Below are 13,046 nucleotides of genomic sequence, written 5' to 3'. Positions count from 1 at the left end.
TTTCTGTAGCAATCTTGTACGTGGCTCTGAATTAAACCTCTCTGGGAAGAAGATTACTTTCACTGTTTTAGTATTACATTATATTGCAGATCTTGGAACAGCCAGTACAGTAAGGTCTATTTATTGACTTCTCTCACTCAGGTCCAGGATAGAGACAGCTTTACAAAAAAATTCATTTGAAACCTATGTAGATGGGAGTAATGGTCTTGTTATTCCAGATCTCCTCCTAGAGATACATCCAGTGCTACATTTATCATGCCTATGGGGTATATCTTTTTCATACCACTGTATCTGCTGGCAATTGGAAAAACCTGCATGTATGTATCAGAAGACTCTGAAAAGCCTCACAGGGTCATCTCTTCATGTCTTGGGTCCTAATAAGAGGTCACAGAGGATTCCCCAAGCCCACTAAACTGGCATAACGAAACATGTTATTTTCAGACTAAGCAGCCACACTGCTGGCCCTGATTTCTCATCAGCAAACCCATGACACAAGTGAACTGTAGGGTAAGACTGTTTACATTGCCAAAAGTAGTGGCTAAATTATTTTGAAAACATTGGATACACTTTGGACTATCCAGCTGTGGTAACAGAGAATAAAGAAATGGGACTAGATTTGTTAGTGTGTGACAGAAGGAGATAAGGAGAAAGTATCTGAAGTTAGAAGATAAATCAGGACTGAGACACGTGTGTCTCCAGTTGAATAATTTTGTTTCTACACTACCACTTGTCTGCTGTTATAATTAGTTTCTCATCCAAGCTGGCCCTACGCAGGAGGGTTGGACCAGACGACCTTCAGTGGTTCCTCCCAACCTCAATTATTCTCCTACTCTATCAAATTCTCTTAGTAGCTTTCAGAGATGTGAGTTAATGTCTGGTAGCCTTCAGTCTCAACTTTGGCCCATGACTGTCCACCTGATGTTGGAAAACAACTTGGGGAACACAGCTGGGATAAGGCAGCGTGGTGGGAAGAGAAGAGAGCTCATGAAGGACAGAGAAGCTCTGCATCTGTAGAATTTAACAATCATCTGAGTTTAGTAAAACTGGAATGATCTCATAGGTTTTCTGATAAGACCCTAGCTCAGCTTGTTTTCATTCTCTGAATTTGGAAATATGAAGAGGATTAGCTGCCATGCTTTCATGTGTGAAAAGAACAAATGATTTTATTCATGTCATAGGCTAGGGATTGCTGACTGCTAATCAGACAGAACTGTTCTGATATGTTTGCAGAGCAACATCTGCATAATACTCAGTGGCTTTATTTTATAAAGGCCCTTTCGCTCTTCACTTCAGAATGTGAAATCAATCAGGGGTTTGAGCTCAAGTCAGCAATTATCAGAGGCAACAACGGGCAAATACTGACCCTGGGTTTGGTTTGGCAACAGCAGGCAGAAAAGTGATTCACAGCTTTCAGTTTGTCAAGCATCTGGCAGCAGCCAGCACTAAGATGATTTTACTCATGACACCGAACAGCTTCGTATTTTCACAAGTTTCCCTTTGCATCATTAGGACAGTTCAGAATTGATTTATCCAAAACATTACAGTGAATAAAATCCTGTACCCTGCGTGTATAACTCTTAACCCATCTTTTCCTACTCCTCCTGGCTTGGGGAAGCTTTTAGGTCACATTTTCTTCTTCTCTCTCTTTTTTTGAGTATGTATTTGCATCATTGTTTACCCAAGCCAAACAACTCCCTCAACTGGGAGGGTATGCAGGGCGTATAAAACATTTTATTTTTATTCCTTTTTCCTCTCTCCAGAGTCTTCATGGCCAAATAGAGCAGTTACCATACCCATCATCTACACACAGCTGCTATCTGTATATTGACACAACCTTCTTCATTTTTTTCCTAGCCCAAAGTACTATTTCCTTATCTCCCAGGAAAGCTATTTTTACCTCCAGTAATGATATCTAGTTAAAAGACAACTGATGCAAACCAAGAAGCCTTCTCAGTTTGTCTAACAAAGATGAGACAAATGAGTGGAACAAAAATATAAAGCACAGGATGAGAAATCACGCACTCCACACCTGTGCAGGCTATCTTCCTCACAACACTCCACAGCCATCTGCTGAGCAGAGAAAACAAGGACATAAGGGCTGACAAGCAGCAGCCCGGGACAGCCACCTGGTCTTTCCTCAGTATTCAAGAGGAACTACAAAGCCACAACATCCCTTTATACTGCCCCAGCATGCGCAATGATAGGTACCTACCTACAGCTTGCTTAGAGTAACTGCAGCTCACTAAGAAGTTCTGCAACTTTCTATCTTTTTGTTTCTTTGGGATATATCGCATTTGGAGTCTTCTGATTTGGGATGCTGGCCACTTTTCCCTGTGGGAAAACCTATGTCTGTACAGGGAAGGGAGAGGGCAAGAGAGCATGACAAGAACAAGCACATTTATGTATTATACCTTTTATAATTATCTGTCCTGCTGTACTCTATGAAAGGAACAGCATGTTTTATCAGTTATTTCAGGACTTTTCCTAAAACTCACGTGAAGGAGATAGAAGAGTTTACATTTAGACTCAGAAAATATTAAGAATTCTAGAGAAGCAGAACTTTTTCTTCCCTACAGTTCCTCAGTTGCTCTCTTTGGGAAGGCTACTCACATAGCCAAGTAGAAGTATTTCTCCCCAACCCCCACAGAAGTCTTATTATTGCAGAACTAGAAGCAAGGGTGGAAGGAAGTTGGGTTCAAAGTCCTCTTTCTGCACTCTCCCTTACTGGCAATATCTGTGCTCTGCCTGATGTGCTTCACCTACATGAAAGCAGAGGGAAAGTGGGAAGGAGCACATGAACTTCACAGAGCAGTGAGTCAGCTGATATAAACAAGAATGATTCAAGCACAAACATATACCTGATATTCAGGTTTCTGACTCTGCTCCCCTTCTACAGAAGAGGTGCCCCACATATGTTTTGGAGCCCGTCCTTTTCAGTTGCACCTATCTCCAATCTCCTGGACCAGGAAGTCCTGCAAAGCCTGAACTGACTGGGAATGCTGCTCTCTGCTCAATGAAGCACGGACCAGATGAAACATCAGCTGAGAAGAGTAGTGGGGAGGACATACACGACACAAATACATCCTTTTCCTGTTTCTCCTTGTCTACATACACTCCAGAAAGCTGGGAAGACACTAATCACTGCCCATCTTGGAAGAGAAAAGTTAGGGAGAGACAGTTCCCGAAAATCAGTTGTAGTTGTGCAGTATTTGAAAGTTACCAGAGTCCAAATAATCATCCAAAATACTGAAATAATGTTGAAAGGTTCTTTAAAACAGCTTTCTACACAACATGAGCCAAAGAAACAGTGGGGAGAAAAGAAAAAAAAAAAAAAGGGCAGGAAATTTCCCATCTCCAGCAAGTGATAGATCTGGTTCTGCCTCAAGCCATTCAGTGATCAAAAGTATTTATGGTACCTGTGAACCACATTACAGAACTGTACAAAATATCCCCAACTTAGCAACACTGATTTGGTTGAATGCGAGTATTTCTGATTCTGTTTTGGTCCCGGCATCTCTTCTGTTCCCTTTTATATCAAATCTCTGCCTATTGGTCTGAAATTATATGACCAGTTACGATATTGTTCGCCCATGTCCACACCTTATGTCTAGAAACCAGAGGACCTGACCTACCCCACTTCTGTCACAACGGTTCTTACCTGCATCTGGGACCCAATAACAGTATTATTGCAGGCCAACTCTGTTTTGTTGATTGTGTCTAGCATAGCAGTTTTGCCCACAAATTCTTTATTAGAGTTTAGATGACGCTCCAACAAGTTCTGCACATCAGCGCTGTACTGGTTAGTAAAGGCTTCTTCATACTGATCTGTCCACAGTCGTATTCGATTCTCCCAGCCTTCAGCTGTGTTTTCATCCAAGGCATGCGCTTCAGAAGGTGAATTCTGCAAACAGCAAAGAGTGAATGGCTAGCACACAACCTATCCGCAGTGCTCTGAGCGTATGAACAAGCTACAAAAAAAGACAAATCTATTCCAAGCTAAGAAAGTGTCGGTTATGAGGAGACCTTTTTCAGAACCTGCATCCCCTAGAACGCTGGACAACAGTGCCACTTATGGAGAACTCTGTGCAGGACTAAGACCTCTTGAGAGTTGGTACTTGTCACTGCTACATACAAGAAAATTAAGCTAATATATGGCCAGAAAAAGTTTAAGTCACTTTGGAAAAACAAGCAGATTAAAAAAGCAAAGGAACAGAACACACAAAGGCAAATAAATCTCATGTAGGCTTGTCCTACAGTCAACCCACTCATGTCCAACATAATGCTAGATGATGCTGACTGCATCTCAATCTTTGCAGTGACTGATCCAAAAATACTTCTGAACCTTCTAGCTAAACGGTCATCAGGGTTTCAAGAAACTGAATGTAGAGCATAAGCTAATAGCCAGAGGGTTAAAACTGCAAGTCCTAAGCAATGCAAAGAAGAGAGGGCAAAATCAGGTAATCTACGTATACCATCTTGTAAGGGAGGGGAAAAAAGAAGCTGGTAGGAAAAAAAAATTAAGCTTCATTCTTTACTTGACAATAGTTGAAATAATTCAACAAACAATATTCCAAAGGTCAGTAACTCAACTGGCTTCATAAGGGACTGAGACATACGTGACACTGAGGTATTAATGACAAGGACTGCTAAAGAACAATCGTTATTTTCATCATATATATTAAAAACATTAAGAGTCTTCATGCATTTTTACCCTCTCAAGGCACTTGCGTACTATAGAGATAGGTGCAGACAGACACACACCACAGGACTGTCCCTTTTCCTCTGAGCCACCTGCTAGAAGCCACTGTCAGCTACACTACTGGGGTCAGATGGGACTGAGTGAACTTTAAGGCACCTCTTGTGTTTCTAGGAACACGTTTAGCTCAAAGTACAAGTCTACCTTTTTTGCCAAACAATCTTTCTATCAGATAGCCACACCTAGCAGTATTGCAGAAAATCAGAGATATAAATAAATATCGTCCCACCCATCCCTAGTAAGAGGATGTGGAGAGAAACAAAGCAACACTGCTAGAGACTCCCAACATTAAACTTGTGTACTACTCTGATGTCCAAGCTTAAAATAGCTTTGACGCAATCAAATGATAACTGACCGCACAGAAGAGCGGCCACAACCAGTTCTACATCCCTTACATCAAACACCTCACTCCCAAGTGTCATGAGTCAGTCATATCTCTTGGGACTGGAGGACATTTCCTTACAGAAAACTATCTGAAGCAAAAGAAAGGTTCAATGGTTAACTCCTGTGATACCCTTTTGAATAGGCCTGGTTGTGGTGCTTGGTAAGGCTTGAAATTATTCCGAGGCTGGTCCCACAATCAGAAATTCCCCATGCAAACCAAGAGAGGCACAAAACACAGGGCAAACCCCCCCCCCCCCACCACAGACTGTTCTCAAGTCTACTCACCTTCATCCTCAGAGACTTTCGTGAGCCCTCTCGAAAGGCCTGTCCCCCGAACAAGGAGAGAAAGAGACAAAAAATTAAGTATTACATATTTCCTCAGAATTAGCATCCCAGAACCAGACTAGATCTTACTCCCACAGACCAGCCTTTAACAAAAGACGGCAAGAATTACAGGAGGACCTACACAAGAAGCAGTGGACTTGAACAAAAAGACTGCAATGCAAATCCAGTGGAAACTGCTAAAAAGCTTGACGTCCAGGGTTTCTCAACTAAAAAGGCCTGCCTCATACGTAGTAAAAAATCTCAAGATCAAAACCAAAACTGTCCTGAGTAACCCCACTTGCTTTGACAGAATAAAGCGCCAGCAACAGAATCAAGCTGGTTCACAACAAAGAACCTGAAGACCTCACATGGGCTTCTGTTCCCAGTCTTTTATTTAATCAGTGCCTACCCAAAGGAACTTCAAGGGAAACCTAACCTGGGGAAAATCACGGTAAAGCTAGCAGATGATGGGAAAGAACCAGCTGCTCACACGCTTGCATTCCAATATAAGCGATCCAAAATTATTTCAGTCCCCAAACCCCCACAAACAAGACAGTAAAGTCATCCCTCAACAAATGTTCATCACTACCTACATAGTTTTCCACACAGGCACTATCTCTGTCCCTGAAGAACAGTGCCAAGAAGCTCTGCAGCCCAAATTCCTTAACACAGCCTGCTAAGAAATGCCATGCTCCCTTCATTCTTCATTCCATTCACAGACTGCCCCTTTGCCACAAACAGACAGAGTCCAAAAGCTACTTCCCCAAATCCTAATAGAGTAGAAGGGAAAATATGTAATCAAATCCAAGCACTGAGCATGAACAGACAGCGTTGGGAAATAAGGGTGGAGTTTGAGTAAGGTAATTTTTAAACCAACAGCCACATACTTCAGCAGGTCACAAATACAAGGCATCACATTATTACACCAGAAAGAGCAACTCCTGACAGGACAAAAGTTTCTTGTCTACTGCCAGCTCGCCAACCTGCTCTCAACAATACTCCACACAGCATTTGGCAGGAACTGCAGCAACCTCGTCTCACTCCACATACCTTGATCTTTTTGGCCTTCGGAGCAGTGCGAGCTTTTTCTGTACTCCTCTTCCTCTTCTTAGGTTTGCTTCTACGGACGCGGTTGACAGTCAGCGTGATGCTTGTAGGGGTGTGCTGCGTGGCTGTGTACAGCACTGTAGAGGGAGATAGCTCTTCATCCCAGCTCTCAGTTGCACTGCTGTCCCCACCTATAGAGAGGAGTGCCTTGTTAGCAACATTTTTATTCATTCCAGAGAGAACAGATTACCCTTACGTTCATTTTCATCAAGACAACTTGAAGACCCTATATAGCTCTTCCTTGAAAAAACTGTATCACCTCAGTTTTCCCACCCAAACTCTGAACAGGTCTCCCAAACTTCTGATATCTCACAGAACAGCACTGATTAACATTTCCCTTTTCTGTTCACAAAACAATCGGATTTTCCCAAGAGCTAACTGAGGTGAGGTGGAAGGAGAGGAGAAAATCCCAGTGGCTGGGAAGCAAAGAACATTAGCAGGAACTGATCACAGTTAGATGATTACAGCAGCCAAAAGACAAAGGTCTTGTAGAAAGAAAGCAAAAGTCACCGTTATCAGAATTACAGCCTCAAGCTCACCTGACACGTTGTCCTGCTTCCGGCGGCGGAGTCTGATCACCTTCCCCCTGCTCATTCCTCTGCCAAAGGAGAATGCACAATTGAAGCTGGTTTGTAGGAGTAAAGTCACTTGAAATTCAACAGGATGTCACAAGATGCGTGCCCTCAGTGGGGCCCAGGATGATAAGAACATCGATTTAACATCCTCATCTCCACTCCTGGTGCCACCAACACTTGTCAGGCTGACAACGCAAAGGAGGAGGGTCAATACTGGGTAAAGCACTGGAAAGAACGCTCCAGTTAGCAAAAGGAAGTCCGTCCCACAGCCCAAACGTGACACGGCTCGGTATGAGAAGTCAACACAAGGAGCAGTCCAGATCTGCACTGCACCAAAGCTTACCTGCACTTTTCACACTTGAGGAGGAAACCATCTTGGGAGACACTGCAGTGGCACCAAGTAGGAATTGATTCTCCTTCTGAGGAGCTCTCACTGTCCCCGGAGTTCTCCTCATCGGGCGAGTGCAGGCCGTTCAGTTCTGCACGAGGTATAATGGTCTGGACAGGAGGAGAGGCTGGCGGCGTTGGAGGAGGAGGGGCTCCATAATTATGATCCTGAAAATGAGTATTTGCAGTACTACTTTTAATGTGAAGATATGATGCCTAGAAACTGAAGTCCCAAATCCACAGTTCCCAGGTTATTATTTAACAGTTGGTATAAAATGGTAGTCTGAATTCCTCAATCTACCAAGAAGGTAAAGCAATAGCTCTGAAAGATGTCAATGGTTTTCTTCTGCACCAATGAATTAAATTCAAAACCTATGAAAACAACTAGGCAATTTCAACATTAACTGTTGTACTGCTAATAATCCAAGATGACATCAGTGGTCAAACACTGGAACCAGCTGCTTAAAGACATTATGGAGTTTCTGTCCGTTGAGATATTCAAAACCCAACTGGACACAGTCCTGGGCAACCTGCTCAAACAGGGTCAGCTTGAGCAGGGGGGGTTGGATTACATGATCTCAAGAGGCCCCTTCCAACTTCAGTGATTCTGTGACATCCCATTTGTCCCATAGTTTCAAGCCATGCTCCCACTCTTCCTGACTGTTCCTTGTTTCTCACAGTTATAAGTTACCATTATGAAAATCTGTGCAGTTGAAACAAGTACAAATAGTGCACAATAAACCAAACGGGGCATAAAATTACCACCAGGAAAATATTATATATTCATACATATTCACACTTCATTCATGTGCTTCATTCAGTTAAAAATCTACCACCTAGAAACACTAATAAAGCTTGCTATAGAGCATGCAAGACTTCACAAACAGTAAACACACAAATGCAAAATGTATGGCAGAACTCAGCTGTAACTCAGTGTTCCCTAATAAGCAAGCCAAAACTCCTAAGGCTTACAGGCAAAGAACTATGGAACAAGGAGAAAAGCGTACAGTAGACAGCAAAGAGCTGATTCACTGCAGAGAGAGTACTCACTGCGTAAGGCAGCCCGCGATAGCTGTGTTTCTGCGTGGCCCCATAGCCGTGGCTGGAGTACACATTCTTCTCACTGACAGCTGGACTAGCTTCCACAGACTCTGGGCTGCAGAAAGGGCCAGAAGTAAAACCCATCAATACAACATCATTTTTTTTAGTGCCAGTATTTTACTGCTCTTTTCTGTTCGACACATGAGCTCAGAATGAAAAAACTTCATGAAATTGAGGTGTTATTATGCGCTTCAGCAGGCATCATGTGTGTAGAAGCTGTACAGGATGAACCTGCTTTCAGAGGGAAGGAACTCAGTAAGGGCCACCCTGGATAACTCATTAAACTGGGTCTTAATCTGGGAAGTTTAAAAGATAATTAGCATGTAAGAAGCTCAGTTTCCTTATAGTTGAGGAAGTTGGGTATAGTTCAGCATTCACATCTGAACTCGGCCAGCCTAATCTCAAAGCCACTGAACAGTACCTGCCATGTTATCTCTGCAACAGCTTATTTAAAATAGCAGCTAAGCAGCTTTCCTGCATCTGCACTTGTTTCTCTCTCCCTCAGATACTAATTGTTAGCCGAATCCAACATCCTGTGATAAAGTCTGCATGAAACCTGCAGCTGTCCGGACAACAACTATGAGGAGCTGGAGATTCCTGTCAGAAAGAGGCAACAAAATTCATGACCTGGATAGACAGTGGCCACAGTCAAACAAGATTCGCCCTACGCTTTCTATACAGCAACCTGGTGTGCAATGTGCTGAACAGGAAATTTGCTGCTGAGGTACAATGCACTCTTTCACCACATGGTGGTGAAAAAAAACAGCGAAAAATGAAAGGTATATCCTTAGCAGAAAGCTGCAGAAACCCTACTCGGAGAAGGGACAGCTGCAATTCAATGCAGGGAATATTAGATAATGAGGCTACAGACAGAATACCAGCAAGGAAACGCACTGTCTGTTAGGAGATACAAGTCAGCTAACCTCGGCACGGATCAGAAATAAGGCCCATAACAGAATACAGCAGAATATTACCAAATCATGTCTGCAGGTGAAATCATCTTCAAAATTACAGCATGGAGCTGAGCAAGCAGGAAAGAAAAATACAGGAAAGGAAGAACTTTACCTTGGACCTCTGCAGCTCTGGCGAGATCTCGCAGGATTCTCAGTGGGTCCTACATTGCCAGCGTGAATCAGGCAGTACTCAATCAACAATGGCCAGTGGTCATGTGTGGGGCAGTCAGTGTTTAGGCACCACCCAAGAACACTAACCCCTGTGCCCTTTGGACTTCCTAAGAGCTCCTGAAATCTCTGCTGCACTGAAGTTTGCCCCACCCTGCCACTAAACCCAGTATACTCTCCAGCCTTCTGAGCTTCTGGCTTATTCTGGAGTAAGGTGGATCTGTCTTTGCAACATAAAGGAGCAATAATTTATTGTACAAAGAACCGCAGAAAGTAGAAGACCTTAAACCTATGCGAACTGCACTTCCTAGCTCAGGATTTAGGAGCACGACATGGCAAATTCAGTTGGTTTTCAACGTAACTACAGCCAGCTAAATTGTCAAAAGCAGGAGATAGAGGTGGTGATACCTCTCAGAGGATATCCTTCTTAATAAAAGACACCGTGTAGAGCTTGCCACATAATCCAGCCTTGCTGGATCTTTGCAACAGTCCTTTAGGACTTCTAGATTGGTACAGAGTTAAATCCATTCAGGTTTAATCGTATTTTCAGAAACAATATTTGAAGGAAAAGAGCCTAAACAGTCTAACCAGCAGATCTGTCCTCTGTCCAAGTCACCCACATTCCTAACTACAGTCATCCTGGAATACCAGCAATACTGCCGCAAGCATTAGTAATAAAACTTCAAGATTGTTGGTGCAACGGTGTCCAGGGGCAACAACGCTGGGGCCCATGCTTCCTCAGCAGCAGCCTGCCAAGGAGCTTCAACAACATCCAATATGCAGTCAGACTAACGCAGCAAAACTATGCTGCAGCCTCTGTGTCACCCTCAGATGAACACAAACACCCTTCAGCATTTTCACCTCTCCTCTGTATCAGAGGCCAGGGGAAGATGCTAAAGCTCAGCCTGCAAAGAGGGCCAGCTAGTTTTCCTTTTACCTTCCCACTGCTTTTGTGATGCACATCTCTGAAATCAATCCCTTTTAAGAGACCCCAGGACTTCATACATCAAACTAGTAGAGTTTCAAAGGAGAAGTGGAGGATAGCCTTAACTTTGAACAGACTCACGAAGGACACTTCAGCACTAACGGGGCATCAACGCAAAGCCTGGAGAATAAAGTCCTGGCATTCCCAATTTTTAGAAAACACAGAGAAACCAATTCAGAAATCTTCAAAAGCCTTTTTTCAAAGCACTCTCTAGACTAGCCTCAAGTTGGACCTACAAATTTCTTACAACCAGGGAAAAAGAAAATGCTTTGCAGAAGGTTTACAGTCTTTTTGATATTTAAATGTTACAAGGGACATGCGTAGATATATCAGGCTCTCTTCTCCACATGCTCAGCTCTGAAAGCAAAGTGCCTAGTATATGAGTAAACTATTTAGCACTATTTCTCCTGTCATAAACAGTTTAAAATTCCTGCATGTTGAGTCTTTAAAGTGCTGGTGTGGGAGAAGCATGGTGACAAGCAATACTGAATGTTAAATCTTGAAAAGCGAGGGGTTGTATACCCACTGCAGATGAGTGACTTACTAGTTTCTGACTCCCCATTAAAAAACAACATGTAAAAATATGGGCTTTAGGAGGGAATGAAGCATCACGAGGAAGAACGCCTAGAATGGGGCCAGTGCCAAGACAGACAAAAAAGAGCATTAGCAGTCTTGCAGAGAGCGCGACTGTGTAGTCAAACTCTGTGCATAGTCAGATCAGGGCAAGATGGAAGGGAAAAACAATGATTCATACCGTAGCCCACTGCTCTTACAGCTCAAAATTAGTAAGAGTCCAGAGCAATATCTGTTCTACACTGATCAATCTGGCACACAGGTAGTTGCACAGGAGGTTCCTTTAAATAATACATGGGGGAATCTATCTCCAAAATGCCCTTTGTAAATTTTTGTAAAGCATGCTACAGTCCATATTTCAAAGAAGGATGAAGGAAAGCAGGAGGTAGAAGCACACAGAAATAACTTGAGCCCTCCCTCTCGCCTCCGACAAAAACATAGTACTCATCTGAGCTGACATCATTCTAACAAGGGTTTTAAGAAAAGATCACAATGCAATATTTTCTGGATTTGAAACGTTCCCGACTCCTGCAGAAGCAGAGTCTTTTAAAAGAAATGTTAAGTCCCCTCCAACAGGCCTCAGAGATAGGACTGTGGCGAGAGCCCTGCACAGGGTCCTGTGGTGGGGACCCTGAAGGATTGCCCGCTGAGGTGTGCTTCTCGGAACCTGCTCGGGGACAGAAACAAAATAACGGTGTCTACACAGGCTGACACTGTCTCACATCTCTAGCCGAGCTTCAAAGGGGTCCAGAAATCAGTCATGTAAGACTGGTACTGAGTCTGAGTAGCTAGTAGGCTCTACTGAGAGGGAGGCTCAGCACACTGATCCTTCACATAACACAGCTTTTGGACAAGGAGCTGGCTTGTACCTTGCTGACATCGAGCATGGGTACAGCAAACACACAACTGTCTGCACATGAGTATAGACTCACTAGCCAAGCTGATAAAAACCCCATGGTCGAGTGCCTCACACTGCTGGAATTCTCCTTTTCCCCCCGTTCTCCTGTGTCAAACTTAGCAACTTCTGTAACACTGTGTTAAAACACTCTGTCTCTGCATTCATCTCTCACACAGCCAGCTGACCAGCACCCCCTTTCTCCCGAATGGAGAAAGCACCGGCACTGATCCTGCAGCCCCACTCCAGGGCAGCCCTCTGACACCCTCCCCTCCTCCTCCGTGGGGTTAACACTCACTCCGATCCTGCAGCCATGTCGGAGTAGGACGTATCTGGTGTGGTGACTCCCAGAGGGATTGCAATGCTCATGACGCCCGTCGGGGATCACGGAGTCCAGAGGGCAGCGACTGGCCGCTCCGAGGGCGGAGAGGAGCCGCAGAGCCTCGGCCAACACGTCACGGACATGGGGAAACCTACCGGGGTAGAAACAAAGCATTGCATCTCTGTTACAGGATGAGGTCCCCCTGTACACCCCTAAAACAGGCTTTCATAGCAAAAGAAAAGCAGAAATATTTTCATCAGTGACACACCACATCATTTTTACTTCATTTTCATATGCAGGGCCAGGGAAGAGGTAGATAGTCGTAGTTTGGTGGGTTTGTTGTGTTTTTTGTTTCTGTTTTAGTTTTTTTTTACAGTCTTGGACTGACATACAATGTCATAAAGCCGATAACGATAGTTCCTCCCCTCCCCCAACTAAACTTAGGACTAATTACCAGATAAGCAATCTATTAGCTCCTTCTGCATATAAGCAGCAGCTGTCACCTATCACCCACAG

The 13,046-nt window shown here is 43.7% G+C and overlaps 1 protein-coding gene across 3 annotated transcripts in view; it reads right to left on the bottom strand.

The window, feature by feature from the left end:
- SETD5 (SET domain containing 5) overlaps window positions 1–13,046 on the bottom strand; it is a 77,709-nt gene that overhangs the window by 38,512 nt on the left and 26,151 nt on the right. For all 3 annotated transcript variants that reach the window (XR_012624659.1, XM_074835672.1, XM_074835670.1), the window contains exons 2-8: window positions 12,507–12,681; window positions 8,584–8,689; window positions 7,490–7,701; window positions 7,111–7,169; window positions 6,515–6,702; window positions 5,426–5,464; window positions 3,659–3,901 (exon numbers count right to left, since the gene is read on the bottom strand). Coding sequence is in view for 2 of the 3 variants with exons in the window: in XM_074835672.1 (XP_074691773.1) it covers window positions 3,659–3,901; window positions 5,426–5,464; window positions 6,515–6,702; window positions 7,111–7,169; window positions 7,490–7,701; window positions 8,584–8,689; window positions 12,507–12,577 (918 nt within the window). In the remaining variant the exon portion in view is untranslated. The remainder of the gene's footprint in view (window positions 1–3,658; window positions 3,902–5,425; window positions 5,465–6,514; window positions 6,703–7,110; window positions 7,170–7,489; window positions 7,702–8,583; window positions 8,690–12,506; window positions 12,682–13,046) is intronic.

The sequence above is a fragment of the Strix aluco genome, chromosome 11, assembly GCF_031877795.1.
Source record: "Strix aluco isolate bStrAlu1 chromosome 11, bStrAlu1.hap1, whole genome shotgun sequence".
Taxonomy (NCBI): domain Eukaryota; kingdom Metazoa; phylum Chordata; class Aves; order Strigiformes; family Strigidae; genus Strix; species Strix aluco.
Note: the sequence above shows the minus strand (reverse complement) of the source record. Positions and strands in the feature narration are given on the sequence as shown.